At 48.3% G+C, this 15674-nt stretch overlaps 1 protein-coding gene across 1 annotated transcript in view; it reads right to left on the reverse strand.

The window, feature by feature from the left end:
* The window catches only part of LOC117381829 (glutamate receptor 1-like), a 51508-nt gene extending 38901 nt beyond the window's left edge, over positions 1-12607 (reverse strand). The window contains exons 1-2 of the mRNA XM_055226626.1: positions 12517-12607; positions 6964-7098 (exon numbers count right to left, since the gene is read on the reverse strand). Coding sequence (XP_055082601.1) covers positions 6964-7098; positions 12517-12607 — 226 coding nt within the window. The remainder of the gene's footprint in view (positions 1-6963; positions 7099-12516) is intronic.
* Positions 12608-15674: the final 3067 nt, after the last annotated feature.

Below are 15674 nucleotides of genomic sequence, written 5' to 3' on the forward strand. Positions count from 1 at the left end.
GGAGGAGAGGAGGAGAGAGGGGGAGGAGAGAGAGGAGGAGAGGAGAGAGGAGAGGAGAGAGGGGAGAGAGGAGAGAGGGAGGAGAGAGGAGAGGGGGAGGAGAGGAGAGAGAGGAGAGGGGGAGGAGAGAGAGGAGGAGAGGGGGAGGAGAGGAGAGAGGGGAGAGAGGAGAGAGGGAGGAGAGAGGAGAGGGGGAGGAGAGGAGAGAGAGGAGAGGGGGAGGAGAGAGAGGAGAAGGGGACAGGTTTAACAATATAAAAACACTGCATTGTTTTTACACTTCTCCTTTCATTACACATTTCATCATAGTACTTCACAGTATTTCACAGTATTTCACAGTATTTCACAGTACTTCATAGTACTTCCCAGTACTTCACACTCGACGTGAGGAGGACTGTCTAAAGTACTGATGATCAGATACTTAAATATCGATACTAAAACGATTCAAACTGGATTTCAATATCAAGAAAAAGACTCGATTTTCAAACTCAAAACCGATTCCGATTCCCTGAGTCTTTAGAAACGAAGCGTCTGATGTCACAAGAAAGAAACGAAAAGTGAAGCTGCTCTGAAACTGAAACGGTTTGATCAGGAAACACCAGACAAATAAAACACGATAAAACAAAAACTGATAAAGACACAAACATAATGTGTCACAACAAAAACAGATACTTGAGTAAAAGTACAGACGCCGGAGCAGAAAAATACTACAGTAAAAGTATCACATGAAAAATGAAAATATACTTAAAGAGTAAAAAGTAAAAGTATTTTGCATTTTGTTTAAAACGTGAAAGTTTCTAGTTTTAAATGTTCTTAAGTAAACTACAAATATCTAGTACAGTACTTTATTACTTTATTACTTTTACTGCTTAGACAGCAGCGTGTTCATGTCTGCGGTGGAGCGTTGAGTTGCTGGTTTGGTCCTGGTCCCAGAGCGTGCATTGCTCGGCGGCACAGCGGTCACCTCGTCTCTCTGTCCTCGCTGTTGTCCCCAGGCTAATGCTAACATGCTAACAACACGTCCCCTCCGCTGGCCCTGAAATAACCGCTCCCTTTGGGCCGTGATATCGCTAACAATAGACCCGCGCCCCGAGCTAGCACTACCATGCTAACGAGGATCTGTCTGTTAGCATTAGCGGGTGTGCGCCGCGAGGGACGTGGCTTCACTGTTTGAACGCAGCGCTCCAGATGCCCCGGATTAAACTGGATAATACAGTTATAGTTTACGGTTTAGTTTTGTACTTTTGTTTCTCTTGTGTAGTATTTTATTTTCATTTCTGAGGAGTTTGAAAGATGCTCTGGGATTAGAGATCGGCCGTGTCTTTGGAGCTGAACAAAAAAATCATGTGACTTTTGTTTATTTAAACTGACAGAAGCCCCTGACCTTTGACCCAGTTTTACTTTGATGAGGTTAGATCCAGAATCACAGATATGACGCATAAACCAGCTCCACACGTCTGTAATCTGACAGGTAAAGCCCCAGTATGTCACATTTTTCATGTTTTTTCTTCATTTTGGTCGTGTTTAATGTACAGCTCATTGTCTTTACTCTGAGCGGACTCACATCTCCACAAACCTAACTCGTATTTAGCCTGGGGGAGGGCCTCTTTCTGCTTGTTTCCACGGAAATGTTGTTCCTTTGGCTGTAATATCCCACAGTACGGCTTAAACCCTGTATACCTCCATAGAGAATGTTCCAAAGTATGGTTTTAAACTTCATGTTGGCGAGTTTCCTCTACAGAAAGTTGCACAGTGCAGCTTTAAAGTGGATTTGAAAGATTCATTTAAATGTAGTTTTGTGCTAACAGAGCGTTGCTAAGGTGCCATAAAGAGGGTTTAAAAGGCTCTGTTCCACCTTGTGATGTCATGAAGTGGTAGTCTTCAAGTCTCCTTTTAGGGCCTGAGAGAGATCGCTAGATTAATCAAACACTCATCTTCAGAAGTGTTGCTGAAAAGTCAGTTCTCCATAATACTGCCGCTTTAGTAAAATAAAGTGACAGGTGTTACCAAGAATGTAAATACACTCATTATCCTTCGCTCAAGAGAAAACAGTGTGTGCTGCCGGATCCGCGTCAGTGCGTTCAGATGCAGCAGAACAGCAACCAGATCCGCGTCACCTGCGGCTTTTGACTGATCTTTATTTAAACTCGCAGACGACAGGAGCTGGAGGTCGCGCAGATCTTTATTTAAACGGAGGGAGGACAGAAGCCGGAGGGGCACAGCTGAGACCCCCCCCCCTCCCCCTCTGCTCGCCGTCACCGATCTGCTCGCGCTCACTCCAAGAATCCAATGTTATATCACCATAACGAGCTTAAAGTGGTGATGTTCTGCAAAATCGACTTTCTCCCGTGTTCGGACGCTGTTCTTTCATCAAAAACGTCTGCAGAGCTTTTGGATTTCGTCTATGCATGTCTGAGTAATCTAGAGATCTCTTCTGGGCCCTATTCAAACCCTCCTTACAGTTAGCAGTACAAATTTGTACGAGGCTCCGCCCACAAACCAACATCACCCACGCTCCACACGACAATTCTCCATAAATAAACAAAAACATGATACAAAATTGTACACTATGACTTCACAAACCTAATTAATACATTGTTTTAGACGACCACAGCATTTTCAAAACAATAAAAGGAAAGATGGTCATGTTGTTGTGGTTATTGTTGTCAATGTTGTTGTGGTTATTGTTGTCGATATTGTTGTTGTGGATGTTGTTGTGGATGTTGTTGTTGCTGTCGATGTTGTTGTTGTTGTTGTGGTTGTTGTTGTTGTTGCTGTTGTTGTGGTTGTTGTTGTCTATGTTGTTGTTGTTGTGGTTGTTGTTGTTGTTGCTGTTGTTGTGGTTGTTGTTGTCTATGTTGTTGTTGTTGTGGTTGTTGTCGTCGATGTTGTTGTTGTGGATGTTGTTGTTGTTGTTGTTGTGGATGTTGTTGTTGTTGTTGTTGTGGATGTTGTTGTTGTTGTTGTTGTGGATGTTGTTGTTGTTGTTGTTGTGGATGTTGTTGTTGTTGTTGTTGTGGTTGTTGTCGTCGATGTTGTTGTTGTTGCTGTTGTTGTTGTTGTTGCTGTTGTTGTTGTTGTGGTTGTTGTTGTGGATGTTGTTGTTGTTGTGTGTTGTTAGGATGAGTCTGTGAGCTGAGCACTCGGGACATGATCAGGTCACTGTCACTCTACATCTGAATCGAAGTCAGACTCATGAGAGGGGGAGGGCATCTGACACACAGGGAGGGCATCTGACACACAGGGAGGGCATCTGACACACAGGGAGGGCATCTGATATGATACCTCAGGAGAGAGGACTGACACATGGTAAGGGCATCTGTCTCTGTGGGTCCTCTTTAAACTGGGTGCTCTGTGGGTCCTCTTTAAACTGGGTGCTCTGTGGGTCCTCTTTAAACGTGGGTGCTCTGTGGGTGCTCTGTGGGTCCTCTTTAAACTGGGTGCTCTGTGGGTCCTCTTTAAACTGGGTGCTCTGTGGGTCCTCTTTAAACTGGGTGCTCTGTGGGTCCTCTTTAAACTGGGTGCTCTGTGGGTCCTCTTTAAACTGGGCGCTCTGTGGGTCCTCTTTAAACTGGGTGCTCTGTGGGTCCTCTTTAAACTGGGTGCTCTGTGGGTCCTCTTTAAACTGGGTGCTCTGTGGGTCCTCTTTAAACTGGGTGCTCTGTGGGTCCTCTGCCTGTCGGGTGGTACGTCTGTGACTGTTGCCGTAGTGAAGAACAGTTAAAATAAAAGGTTCTGTGTATTTGAGTCTCTCTCTTGGTTTTTTCTTGAAGGGTTTTTCGTGTTTGGGGCGTTTAACCGAGCGTGAGGACGAGTGATTGCTCAACAGCACGAAGTCACTGCAGGAAAACACTGGGATACTCCACTTTAACTAAACACGGAATTTTCTGCCCAATAAACAATCACCCGGACGAATGGAGGACGAGAGAGAGGGAGGAGAGGAGAGGGGGAGGAGAGGGGGAGGAGAGGGGGAGGAGAGGGGGAGGAGAGGGGGAGGAGAGGACAAGAGAGAGGGAGGAGAGGGGGAGGAGAGGAGAGGGAGGAGAGGACAAGAGAGAGGAGAGGGGGAGGAGAGGGGGAGGAGAGGGGGAGGAGAGGACAAGAGAGAGAGGGAGGAGAGGAGAGGAGGAAGAGAGAGAGGGAGGAGAGGGGGAGGACAAGAGAGAGGAGAGGGGGAGGAGGAGGAGAGGATGAAAGGAGGACAAGAGAGAGAGGGAGGAGAGGAGGAGGAGGAGAGGGAGGGAGGAGAGGATGAAAGGAGGACAAGAGAGAGGAGAGGGGGAGGAGGCGATGAGAGGGAGGGAGGAGAGGGGGAGGAGAGGGGGAGGAGAGGGGGAGGAGAGGGGGAGGAGGTGACAAGAGAGGGGGAGGAGGTGACAAGAGAGGGGGAGGAGAGGACAAGAGAGAGGGAGGAGAGGAGGAGGAGGGGGAGGAGGCGACAAGAGAGAGGAGAGGGGGAGGACAAGAGAGAGGAGAGGGGGAGGAGAGGACAAGAGAGAGGGAGAAGAGGAGAGGAGGAGGACAAGAGAGAGGGAGGAGAGGAGGAGGACAGGGGGAGGACAAGAGAGAGGAGAGGGGGAGGAGAGGGGGAGGAGAGGACAAGAGAGAGGGAGGAGAGGAGGAGGAGGGGGAGGAGGCGACAAGAGAGAGGGAGGAGAGGAGAGGAGGAAGAGAGGAGAGCGGGAGGAGGGGGAGAAGAGAGAAAAAAGGGAGAGAGAGAGAAAGGGTGAGCAGGAGGAGGAGCAGTAAAGAAAGAGCGGAGGAGAGAGGACAGAGACTCGTGAGGGGGAGGGCATCAGGTGTAAAAAACCTGCCAAAACACCAAGAAACGAGCTCAGAGAATGTGTCACCGCCCTCTCACCACGAGGTTGTGGGTTCGACTCTTCTTCTCTGAGTGTGTTGCTGAAGGACTGAAATAACCTCCTTCAAACATTTGTTTAAATGTTTGACAGAAGAACAAAAGGACGAGCGGCGGCGGCGGCGGCGGCGGCGGAGGCTTCGGTTTACGATTCCACAATTAGATCTGGAGCTTTGAAGGATCCGTTTCCAAATAAACTCCAACCAGCTCAAGTTTTGTGGGAAACGGTGTAGAATGTTTCAGAGTGTGGCTTTAAAGACGAGGCATTCAGCTCCATGGGGCGTGTTTCCTTTTATTGTGTTTAAAATATTAGATTCACCAAAACAAATGAACACGTTTCAGATTCAGAGTCTGTGCTCTCTGTGCTCTCTGTGCTAAGCCCCTCCCCCTTCACAGCCCTGTCACACTCAGCTGCATCGCACGAATGAAACTCCTGCACATCACACCAGGTTTGTGAAGTCATAGTGCACAGTTTGTGTCATGTTTTTGTGTTTTTATGGCGTGTTGTCGTGTGGAGCGTGGGCCTGTGGGCGGAGCCTCGTACAGACTCGTACTGCTGACTGTAAGGACGGTCTGAAGAGAAGAAGAAACGACTAGAACACGGAGAAACATCTGAAGAGTTTGATTTAAAGACGTGATGAAAGTGGTTTATTTGTGTCAGACATAAACCTTTGTTCTGTCAGATTAAGAGAAACAAAAGAACATCGTTTATGAGAAGAAACGACTGAAGCACAGAGAAGAAACTCAGAGACGAATCAGACGAACGACAAGAGACGAAACAACAGAGTGAAACAACACGGACGCAAGGGGAGGGCATCTGACACAATCTGACACACGGGGAGGGCATCTGACACACACGGGGAGGGCATCTGACACAATCTGACACACGGGGAGGGCATCTGACACACACGGGGAGGGCATCTGACACAATCTGACACACGGGGAGGGCATCTGACACACAGGGAGGGCATCTGACACACGGGGAGGGCATCTGACACACAGGGAGGGCATCTGACACACAGGGAGGGCATCTGACACACAGGGAGGGCATCTGACACACAGGGAGGGCATCTGACACAGGTGGAGATGTGAAACAGTTGGAGCAGGTGGAGACGTTGATGAGAGACGAGGAGACAGATTTAAGTGGAGCAGATGGAGAGAGAGAAAGAGAGAGAGAGGAGGAGAAGGGAAGGAGACAGAGAGTAAAGGAGAGAAAGGAGAGAGAAAAGGAGGAGAGAGAAGAGAGAGAGTGAAGAGTGAGGAGAGGGAGGGGGAGAGAAGAGGAGAGAGTGAAAAAAGGCGAGAGAGGGAGAAGGAGCTGAGCGAGAGCGAGGGGGGAGAAGGAGGGAGGAGGAGAAAGAGAGAGGAAAGAGGGAGACTGTGGGGGGAGCAGGGAGAGAGAGAAGAACGAACAGAAGGAGCAGACGGGCAATGACAAGAAAACAAACAGACGACAAGAGTCTGAGAGGGGGAGGAGAAGAGGAGGAGGAGGAGGAGAGAAAAAGCAAGAGTCTGAGAGGGGGAGGAGAAGAGGAGGAGGAGGATAGAGGAGAGAAAAGAAGGAGAGAGGGACACAGAGGGAGGACACAGAGGGAGGACACAGAGGGAGGACACAGAGGGAGGACACAGAGGGGGGACACAGAGGGAGGGACACAGAGGGAGGACGCAGAGGGAGGGACACAGAGGGAGGGACACAGAGGGAGGGACACAGAGGGAGGACACAGAGGGAGGACGCAGAGGGAGGGACACAGAGGGAGGACACAGAGGGAGGACGCAGAGGGAGGACACAGAGGGAGGACGCAGAGGGAGGACACAGAGGGGGGACACAGAGGGAGGGACACAGAGGGAGGACGCAGAGGGAGGGACACAAAGGGAGGACACAGAGGGAGGACGCAAAGGGAGGACACAGAGGGAGGACACAGAGGGGGGACACAGAGGGAGGGACACAGAGGGAGGACGCAGAGGGAGGGACACAGAGGGAGGGACACAGAGGGAGGACACAGAGGGAGGACGCAGAGGGAGGACACAGAGGGAGGACGCAGAGGGAGGACACAGAGGGAGGACGCAGAGGGAGGACACAGAGGGAGGGCATCTGAGTCACTCACAGGCGTAGGTCATACTGAAGCTGTTGCTCGTGTCGACCAGATCGACCTGAGGCAGGAGTTTAGGAACATCCTGCTGCTGAGAAAGAACGAACCGGAAAACTTCATACTCATGAGAACCAGAGGGAAACAACCCGCCTGAAACAGAGAAACACAGAGACATGAGAACCGGAGGGAAACAACCCACCTGAAACACAGAGAAACAGAGACATGAGAACCAGAGGGAAACAACCCGCCTGAAACACAGAGAAACAGAGACATGAGAACCAGAGGGAAACAACCCGCCTGAAACACAGAGAAACACAGAGACATGAGAACCAGAGGGAAACAACCCGCCTGAAACACAGAGAAACACAGAGACATGAGAACCAGAGGGAAACAACCCGCCTGAAACACAGAGAAACACAGAGACATGAGAACCAGAGGGAAACACGCACATTTTCCTAAACCCAAACTGGTCGTGTTTCCTGAGTTAACTCGTCTCTCCACAGACTCCGCCCTCTTTATTCCGTGTTGTGTAAATCCGGGACATCGTTGCACAGATCTGGCGTCCCGGGGTTCAGGGAGTTGCCAGATCTGTGGAGGAGGAAGTGAACAGGAAGTCACACTAAAGTCACACTCAGCAAGATCCGTGCGACACAAACTCCTCCATGAACAGAACCAGAGCGAAACACAGACTAAACATGTGACTGAGACGCCACAGCTTCAGCTCCAAATGAAGCTCATCGAGGACAGAGCAGGTGTGAAGACCCCGAGTGTCATGGCAACCAAAGAGCCAATCAGGAGCGAGGCTAGGGGCATTGTTCTTCCTTGGTTTCTTCTTCTAATTATTATTTTTCCGCCAAAACAATTGCAGTTTTCACCCCCTGAACATCGACGAAAAGTCCCACATATGGACATAGGATCGACCGGCTCGGCCAAAAATTTCATACAATTGGCATCACAACAATGTCCGGTGCACAGCGGCTCGACGGCGCCACCTAGAACTTCACCCCTGTGGGAGAGGAGGCTGGTACATTTTGGAAAACACGCACACAAATCAGAGCAGTGATAGAACACGAGGGGAAAAGCATAAAAATGAACTGAAGCACTGCCCTATGACGGACAGGAAGTCGGCCATGTTGGATTAAAAATGTGCCACTTTTTTCGCTGCATGTTTTCAAAACGCTACTAGTCTCAGGTTTTTGGTCCAAATGAGCTCAGATTTCACATGCCACATCCAGACACATGGGTTTTCACAAAACATCCACGTTTTCTCCAAATTCCACACGGTTCGCCCGTACGCCGCCACCGAAAAACGCCTTTGTTTCCTGTTTTTTCGATGTCCTCTCACGATTAGGGCCATTGCCCTACAGAGCTCACATTCACATCACATATGTGTGATTGGGGCTTGTATGGAATGCAATATTAATTTTATTCAAAATGAACACTATAGCGCCCCCTACCGTACACATGAAACGTCAACATTATCATATTCTCATGAACTTTTGGAAATAAGTTGGAAGCATGACAGGAAGCAAAAAATGATATCATGGCCATGGGTCATTGTTCACGGTTGGCCAGCAGGGGCGCAATGAATTGAAAAGACATCCCCATGGCACTTTTGACTAACGTGGCAATGAAATCTATGTAGTTCTAGGTTTTTCATCCAAATGAGGTCAAACTCCATATGCCACATCTGTACAGGCTGTTCATCAAGAATCATCCACGTTTTGGGGATATTCTTTATGGTTTATCTGTAGCACGCCGTCAAAATATGACTTAATTTCCTGTTTCTTTGATTCCCGCTCACGGACACATGGATCAGCCTAAAAATAAGACTTTAAATAGAGAACAGTATTGAGCACATGGCCAGTGGCCTCTATAGCGCCCCCTATGGTACACGTAAAAGACGCAACTTTGTCCGATTGGCACAAAACTTGGGGAGATAATTGTGGACCTCGAATTGTACCAAAAAGTAAATTACACTGTGCCTGTATTATGCATGAGTTTGCCGGTTCAACGGCGTGGACCGCCATTATAATGTGACGCCACGCACAGGGGCATAGAGGGCCATCATCGCCGCTTGCGGCTTTAAATTTATTTTATTTTTTCAGTGCATTTAGAACGACCTGACATTAATCTGAGCAAATCCAGCACCGAGGAACGACCCCTCATGGTACAGTGGAACTTTGAGTCACATGGGTCAGATTCACAAACCCAGAGGTGTTAAAGTCGACATTTTAACACCAGAGACGCCCCGAGCGTAAACGACATTAAAGGAATAATAAGTGTTTTTCAAAGACAAGGGGCAGTATCTCCACAGACCTGACTAGTCCTGATTTCTTCCTGTGGGATGATCTTAAAGTAAAGGTGTTTGTGAATAAACCGTAATAAAAAAATGTGATATCAAGGATCAAATAAGAGCCATGAGCTGGAAATGGTTTAAATGTGACACAGAGTGAGTTGGATCGGGCTGTTCAGGGTAAAAAACACAAAATGGTGGACACGTAGAAAACATTATTGTTAAAAATTAGGTCATTTTTCCTTCCCTGAGTTTAAGTAGTGATAAGTACAAGAGTAAGTGAACAATCATAACCGTATATATTGACAAAAATCTCTGAAGGTTCAGTTTATCTACTGCTAAAATTTGTTGAGTAAAACTTAAGTATTATGAGAGTTATTGAAGATTTAACCTGTTAGCTGCTGCGATACAGTTCACTTACTGTGTAAAATCTGTTCCCTCTGTCTCCTCTGTGTCTCCTCTGTCCTCTCTCTGTCTCCTCTCTGTGTCTCCTCTGTCCTCTCTGTGTCTCCTCTGTCCTCTCTGTGTCCTCTCTCTGTCTCTGCTGCTTCAGACTCATTCTGGTCTTAAATGTTCGTATTAACCCTCTACATGATCCTGGGGTTTTTATTTCACTATTGTGTCTGTAAATCAAGATCTGAACATTAATAACAGACAAATCAGGTCCTTCTGTCCCCGAGGTCGCTCCTGTTAGCGTTAGCAACAGGTTTGATTGACAGCGTTGCTAAGGGCCCGCTCCCTGTTAAACCAGCGGTGTGGGCGGGAAGGGGCGTGACCTTCGTTGGTTGCTATGACACTCACGATGTGACTCAGATTAGCCGCTATAACTGCTAGCCTCCATGAGCTTGATTTGAAGCCATTAAAAACAGTCCCTCCTCCACCCAAATGCTCCACAGCCGCCTCACCCTGTCGCTGGTGTAAAAGTCTCACGTCTCTGTGTGTTTGGTTTCAGTGGAGATTAGCGCTGCTAGCATACGGCACAGTCTATAATGTGATACAGTGTCATAACAATGTCGCTAATTGGTTTTGAGATAATATTTACAAACCCCAGAAGTGTGAGACAGTGTGAGACAGAGTAATATGGTGTGAGACAGTGTGAGACATGTGAGACATGTGAGACGTGTGAGACATGTGAGACATGTGAGACAGTGACACTGTGTGAGACAATGTGAGACATGTGAGACAGTGACACGGTGTGAGACAGTGTGACACGGTGTGAGACAGTGTGAGATGGTGTGAGACATGTGAGACGTGTGAGACATGTGAGACATGTGAGACAGTGACACGGTGTGAGACAATGTGAGACATGTGAGACAGTATCACGGTGTGAGACAGTGTGACACGGTGTGAGACAGTGTGAGATGGTGTGAGACATGTGAGACATGTGAGGCGTGTGAGACAGTGAGAGACGGTGTGAGACGTGTGACACGGTGTGAGACATGTGAGACATGTGAGGCGTGTGAGACAGTGAGACGGTGTGAGACAGTGTGACACGGTGTGAGACAGTGTGAGATGGTGTGAGACATTGTGAGATGGTGTGAGACGTGTGAGACAATGTGAGACGTGTGAGACAATGTGAGACGTGTGAGATGGTATGAGACGGTGTGAGACGGTGTGAGACGGTGTGAGACGGTATGAGACGGTGTGAGACGTGTGAGACGGTATGAGACGTGTGAGATGGTGTGAGACGGTGTGAGACGTATGAGACGTGTGAGACGTATGAGACGGTGTGAGACAGTGTGAGACTGTGAGACGTGTGAGACATGTGAGACATGTGAGACAGTGACACGGTGTGAGACAGTGTGAGACATGTGAGACAGAGTGAGACGTGTGAGACAGAGTGAGACAGAGTGAGAGTCTGTTTTTAGCTTTTTTAAACCTCTGAAATACAACAGGAGAAACAGGACTGGACTCCGACGTCTCGTGTGAGACGTGGACACTTTGTCCAGATAAACGTCAGTGTCTTTGGGGTTTCAGCTCAAACAGAGAAACAGCTCAGTCGTGTTTCAGGTTTGTTTGTTTTTCAGCCAGTCAGAAAAAAATAAATAAATAAAAATGTGCTGTCGGTGCAGAAAAAATATGAAAAAAGAATCATCACAGCAACAAAATAATAAATAACTACAGGTTAAAAATATATACTTTTGTTTTGCTTGATTTTTTTACTAAACAGGAAAAAACAGAAAAACAGACAGAAAAAATGAAAATAAATGGAAAAAATTAACTTAGAAATCTTTTTTTTTTGCAGCTCAGAGCCTTTAAGACGAGACTCTGCAGGTGCATTTTATATTTACTTTATTATTTTTATTTATTTATTATTTTTTTATTTGTATTTATTTATTGTATTTTTTATTGTAAACTGCACATCTTTGGGACATCAGTCTGACACAGAGCAGGTCCAAAGCCTCGTGTCATTTTGGTCACATCTTTTAGTCTTTACACGAAAATTTGACATTTCATTTTCGGTGTTAAACCTTTTTACGACTACAAGTCCTCAGTGTGATTTTTCAAACTGCTCCGTTAAAGACACAGTTGGGGACATTTGGTCTGGAGCTTGTGCCTCTTCTGCTGTTCTGTTTTTTGTTCCGTGTTTTTGGATAAACCCGACGCAAAGATTTAAGACCAAACTGAGCAAAAACACAAAAATCTAAAAAACTTTGGCCTCGTGTCTCGTGTTAATTTGATCCTTCGATTGGACACGTGACAGAAGTGTAATCTGTAATCTGATATATACAAATATATCAGAAATATACAACTGTGTACAAATATATCAGAAATATACAACTGTGTACAAATATATCAGAAATATACAACTGTGTACAAATATATCAGAAATATACAACTGTGTACAAATATATCAGAAATATACAACTGTGGAGACGCACATTTATGCACCTCTGTATGTCCCAACCACAGAAACAAACAAATAAACAAACAAATAAACAAATAAACAATGAAACAAAGATGAAGCTGTTTTAACTGTTTTGTTTTTACACGAGAATAAAATGCTAAAGTACTGAAGTATTCAGAATGCAGTACTCTGTCTGGTCCATAAACACATTTTAATGCAGTATTCAGGATTCTGTCACTAAACACATTTATAAACTATTGTCCCCGGTCCTCCCCCGGTCCTCCCCCCCGGTCCTCCCCCGGTCCTCTCTCCTCCCCCCCGGTCCTCCCCCGGTCCTCCCCCGGTCCTCTCTCCTCCCCCCCGGTCCTCCCCCGGTCCTCCCCCCCGGTCCTCCCCCCTGGTCCTCCCCCCTCTGGACTCTCACCGATGTGGATGTTCCCGGGGAAAGTGTCTCTGCTGAGCCCGGGCGCACAGATCATGATCGCGGTCAGGAGCAGGTGCGGCGCGGGGCGCATGATCCTCCAGGTTCAGCCGCAGCAGCGACTCTGTGTCCCGCGTCCACGATGTCCACAGCCCCGCGTCTCAGGACAACGACACTGTCCACTCCGAGTCTGAACGACACTGTCCACTCCGAGTCTGAACGACACTGTCCACTCCGAGTCTGAACGACACTGTCCACTCCGAGTCTGAACGACACTGTCCACTCCGAGTCTGAACGACACTGTCCACTCCGAGTCTGAACGACACTGTCCACTCCGAGTCTGAACGAAACACTGTCCACTCCGAGTCTGAACGACACTGTCCACTCCGAGTCTGAACGAAACACTGTTCACTCTGCTCCGAGAGTCTGTCCCTCTCTCTCTCTCTCTCTCTCTCTCTCTCTCTCTCTCTCTCCTCTCTCTCCTTTGTCACTTTCCTCTTTCTCCACTCTCTTTTCTAGTTTTCTCGCTCCCTCTTTCTCATTTCTGTCTTTTCTCCCTCTCTCTTCTCCTTCTCCCTCCCTCTCCTCCTTTCTTACCTTTTCTCTATACCTCTCTCCCTCTCTGCCTTTCCCTCTCTCTCTCTCCTCTTCTTTTCTCTCCTCCTCTCTTTTGTTCTTTCCCCCCTCCCTCTCTCTCTTACTCTTGTTCTCTCTCTTTCCTCTCTCTTCCTCCTCTTTCTGCTCTTTCCTTTTTACCTGAAGCAATTTTGTTCTCTTTCCTCCTCCTCTTTCTTCGTTATCTCTTCCTCCTTCTCTCTGCCTCCCTTCCCCCTCTCCTGCAGTGCTCTCCTCCCTCTCTCTCTCTCCTCCCTCTCTCTCTCCTCCCTCCTCTCTCTCTCTCTCTCTCTCTCTCTCTCTCTTCCCTGCAGCTAAACTGCATTTGAATCACTTTCAGCACAGAGACAAATAACCTCCTTTCCCCGTCTCCCTCTGCTCCATTCCCTCCTCCTCTCCTCCTCCTCCTCTCCCTCTCCCTCCTCCTCTCCTCCTCTCCCTCCTTCTCCTCCTCCTCCTCCTCCTCTCCCTCCTTCTCCTCCTCTCCTCCTCCTCCTCTCCCTCCCCTTGAAGATCTCAGCTCAGAGAAATAAAACTTTAGTAGAAGAACACAAGGAGCATTTGACCCCGGTGCATTTGACCCGTGTGTTTTGACCTTTGACCCCTGGTGTTTCGTTTGTAAAATCCTCTCTCTCCTCTCTCCTCCTCTCTCTCCTCCTCCTCTCTCCCCTCCTCCTCTCTCTCCTCCTTCTCTCCTCTCTCTCCTCTCTCTCCTCTCTCTCCTACTCTCTCTCTCTCCTCTCCTCCTTCTCTCCTCTCTCTCCTCTCTCTCTCTCCTCTTTCTCTCTCTCTCCTCCTCTCTCTACTCTCTCTCTCTCTCCTCTCCTCCTTCTCTCCTCTCTCTCCTCTCTCTCTCCTCTCTCTCCTACTCTCTCTCTCCTCTCCTCCTTCTCTCCTCTCTCTCCTCTCTCTCTCTCCTCTTTCTCTCTCTCTCCTCCTCTCTCTACTCTCTCTCTCCTCTCCTCTCCTCCTTCTCTCCTCTCTCTCTCCTCTCCTCCTTCTCTCCTCTCTCTCTCCTCTCTCTCCTCTCTCTACTCTCTCTCTCTCTCCTCTCTCTCCTACTCTCTCTCTCTCCTCTCCTCCTTCTCTCCTCTCTCTCTCCTCTCCTCCTCCTCTCTCTCTCTCCTCCTCTCTCTCTCTCTCTCTCTCCTCTGTCTCTCTCCTCTTCTCTCTCTCTCTCTCTCTCCTCTCTCTCCTCTCTCTCTCTCTCCACTGTCTCTCTCCTCTTCTCTCTCTCTCTCTCCTCCTCCTCTCTCTCTCTCCTCTCTCTCCTCTCTCTCTCTCTCCTCTGTCTCTCTCCTCTTCTCTCTCTCTCTCTCTCCTACTCTCTCTCTCCTCTCCTCCTTCTCTCCTCTCTCTCTCCTCTCTCTCTCCTCTGTCTCTCTCCTCTCTCTCCTACTCTCTCTCTCCTCTCCTCCTTCTCTCCTCTCTCTCTCCTCTCTCTCCACTCTCTCTCCTCTCTCTCCTCTCTCTCTCTTTCTCCTCTCTCTCTCCTCATCTCTCTCCCTACCTCCCTCTCTTTCTCCTCTCTCCTCTCTCTCTTCTCCTCTCCTCCTCTCTCTCTCTCTCCTCCTCTCTCTCCTCCTCTCTCTCTCTCTCTCTCCTCTCCTCTCCTTTCCACAGCCCGACTCTCCACAGATCTGACCTGTCACTTGTCTGGTCGTGTCTTTTCCTGCCTGTCTCCCTGGAGACAGATAAATGTAATGCCACACTGTGGTTTATTCCTGGTGAAGCGTCTCCACAGGGAGGAGCAGTAAAGTTCCGCGTTGCATCTTTAGTCTCCTCTGTGTCGTTCTGTCAGTGGAATTTGAGCCCATTGTCTCTGAGCGTCTCCGAGGAGCCGCCCACACAGAGCCGGTTTATCTCATTACGACCGACGCCATGGCAACAAATAAACCCACTCCCGCCTCCCCCCTCCAGAACTCTATACTGTGACCAAATGTTCCGCAGTGGGGCTTTAAGGTTGTGTGCTCTGAAACCAGGAGTAGAACCATCAACCCCCAGCCTCCGGTCTGGACCCATCCAAGGTTTAGACCTGGTTTAGACCTGGTTTAGTCCTGGTTTAGTCCTGGTTTAGACCTGGTTTAGACCTGGTTTAGTCCTGGTTTAGACCTGGTTTAGACCTGGTTTAGTCCTGGTTTAGTCCTGGTTTAGACCTGGTTTAGACCTGGTTTAGTCCTGGTTTAGTCCTGGTTTAGACCTGGTTCAGTGTGATGTGGAGGCGTCCATAGGGGGCCATAGGGGGCCATAGGGGGCCATAGGGGGCCATAGGGGGCCATAGGGGGCGCTGGTTTAACTCTGTGTTCGTGGCGTCTCATTGCAGATATTGATCTGAGCCTCATTTAAACGTCTCGATCCATATTTCTATTGTTCCTCTCGTCACAGGAAAAGTGTAAATGTCACTAAAGCGTTTCACACTTTGTTCCAGACGCTTAATGAGCCATATCCCACGGTAAGGCTTTAAACATAACTATCTCCATGGAGACAAACAGGTGAAGGGTCAGATCTGTGGAGAGGCCAGCTCAAAGTAAAGAGGCACAAATGTC

The sequence above is a fragment of the Periophthalmus magnuspinnatus genome, chromosome 14, assembly GCF_009829125.3.
Source record: "Periophthalmus magnuspinnatus isolate fPerMag1 chromosome 14, fPerMag1.2.pri, whole genome shotgun sequence".
NCBI lineage: Eukaryota > Metazoa > Chordata > Actinopteri > Gobiiformes > Gobiidae > Periophthalmus > Periophthalmus magnuspinnatus.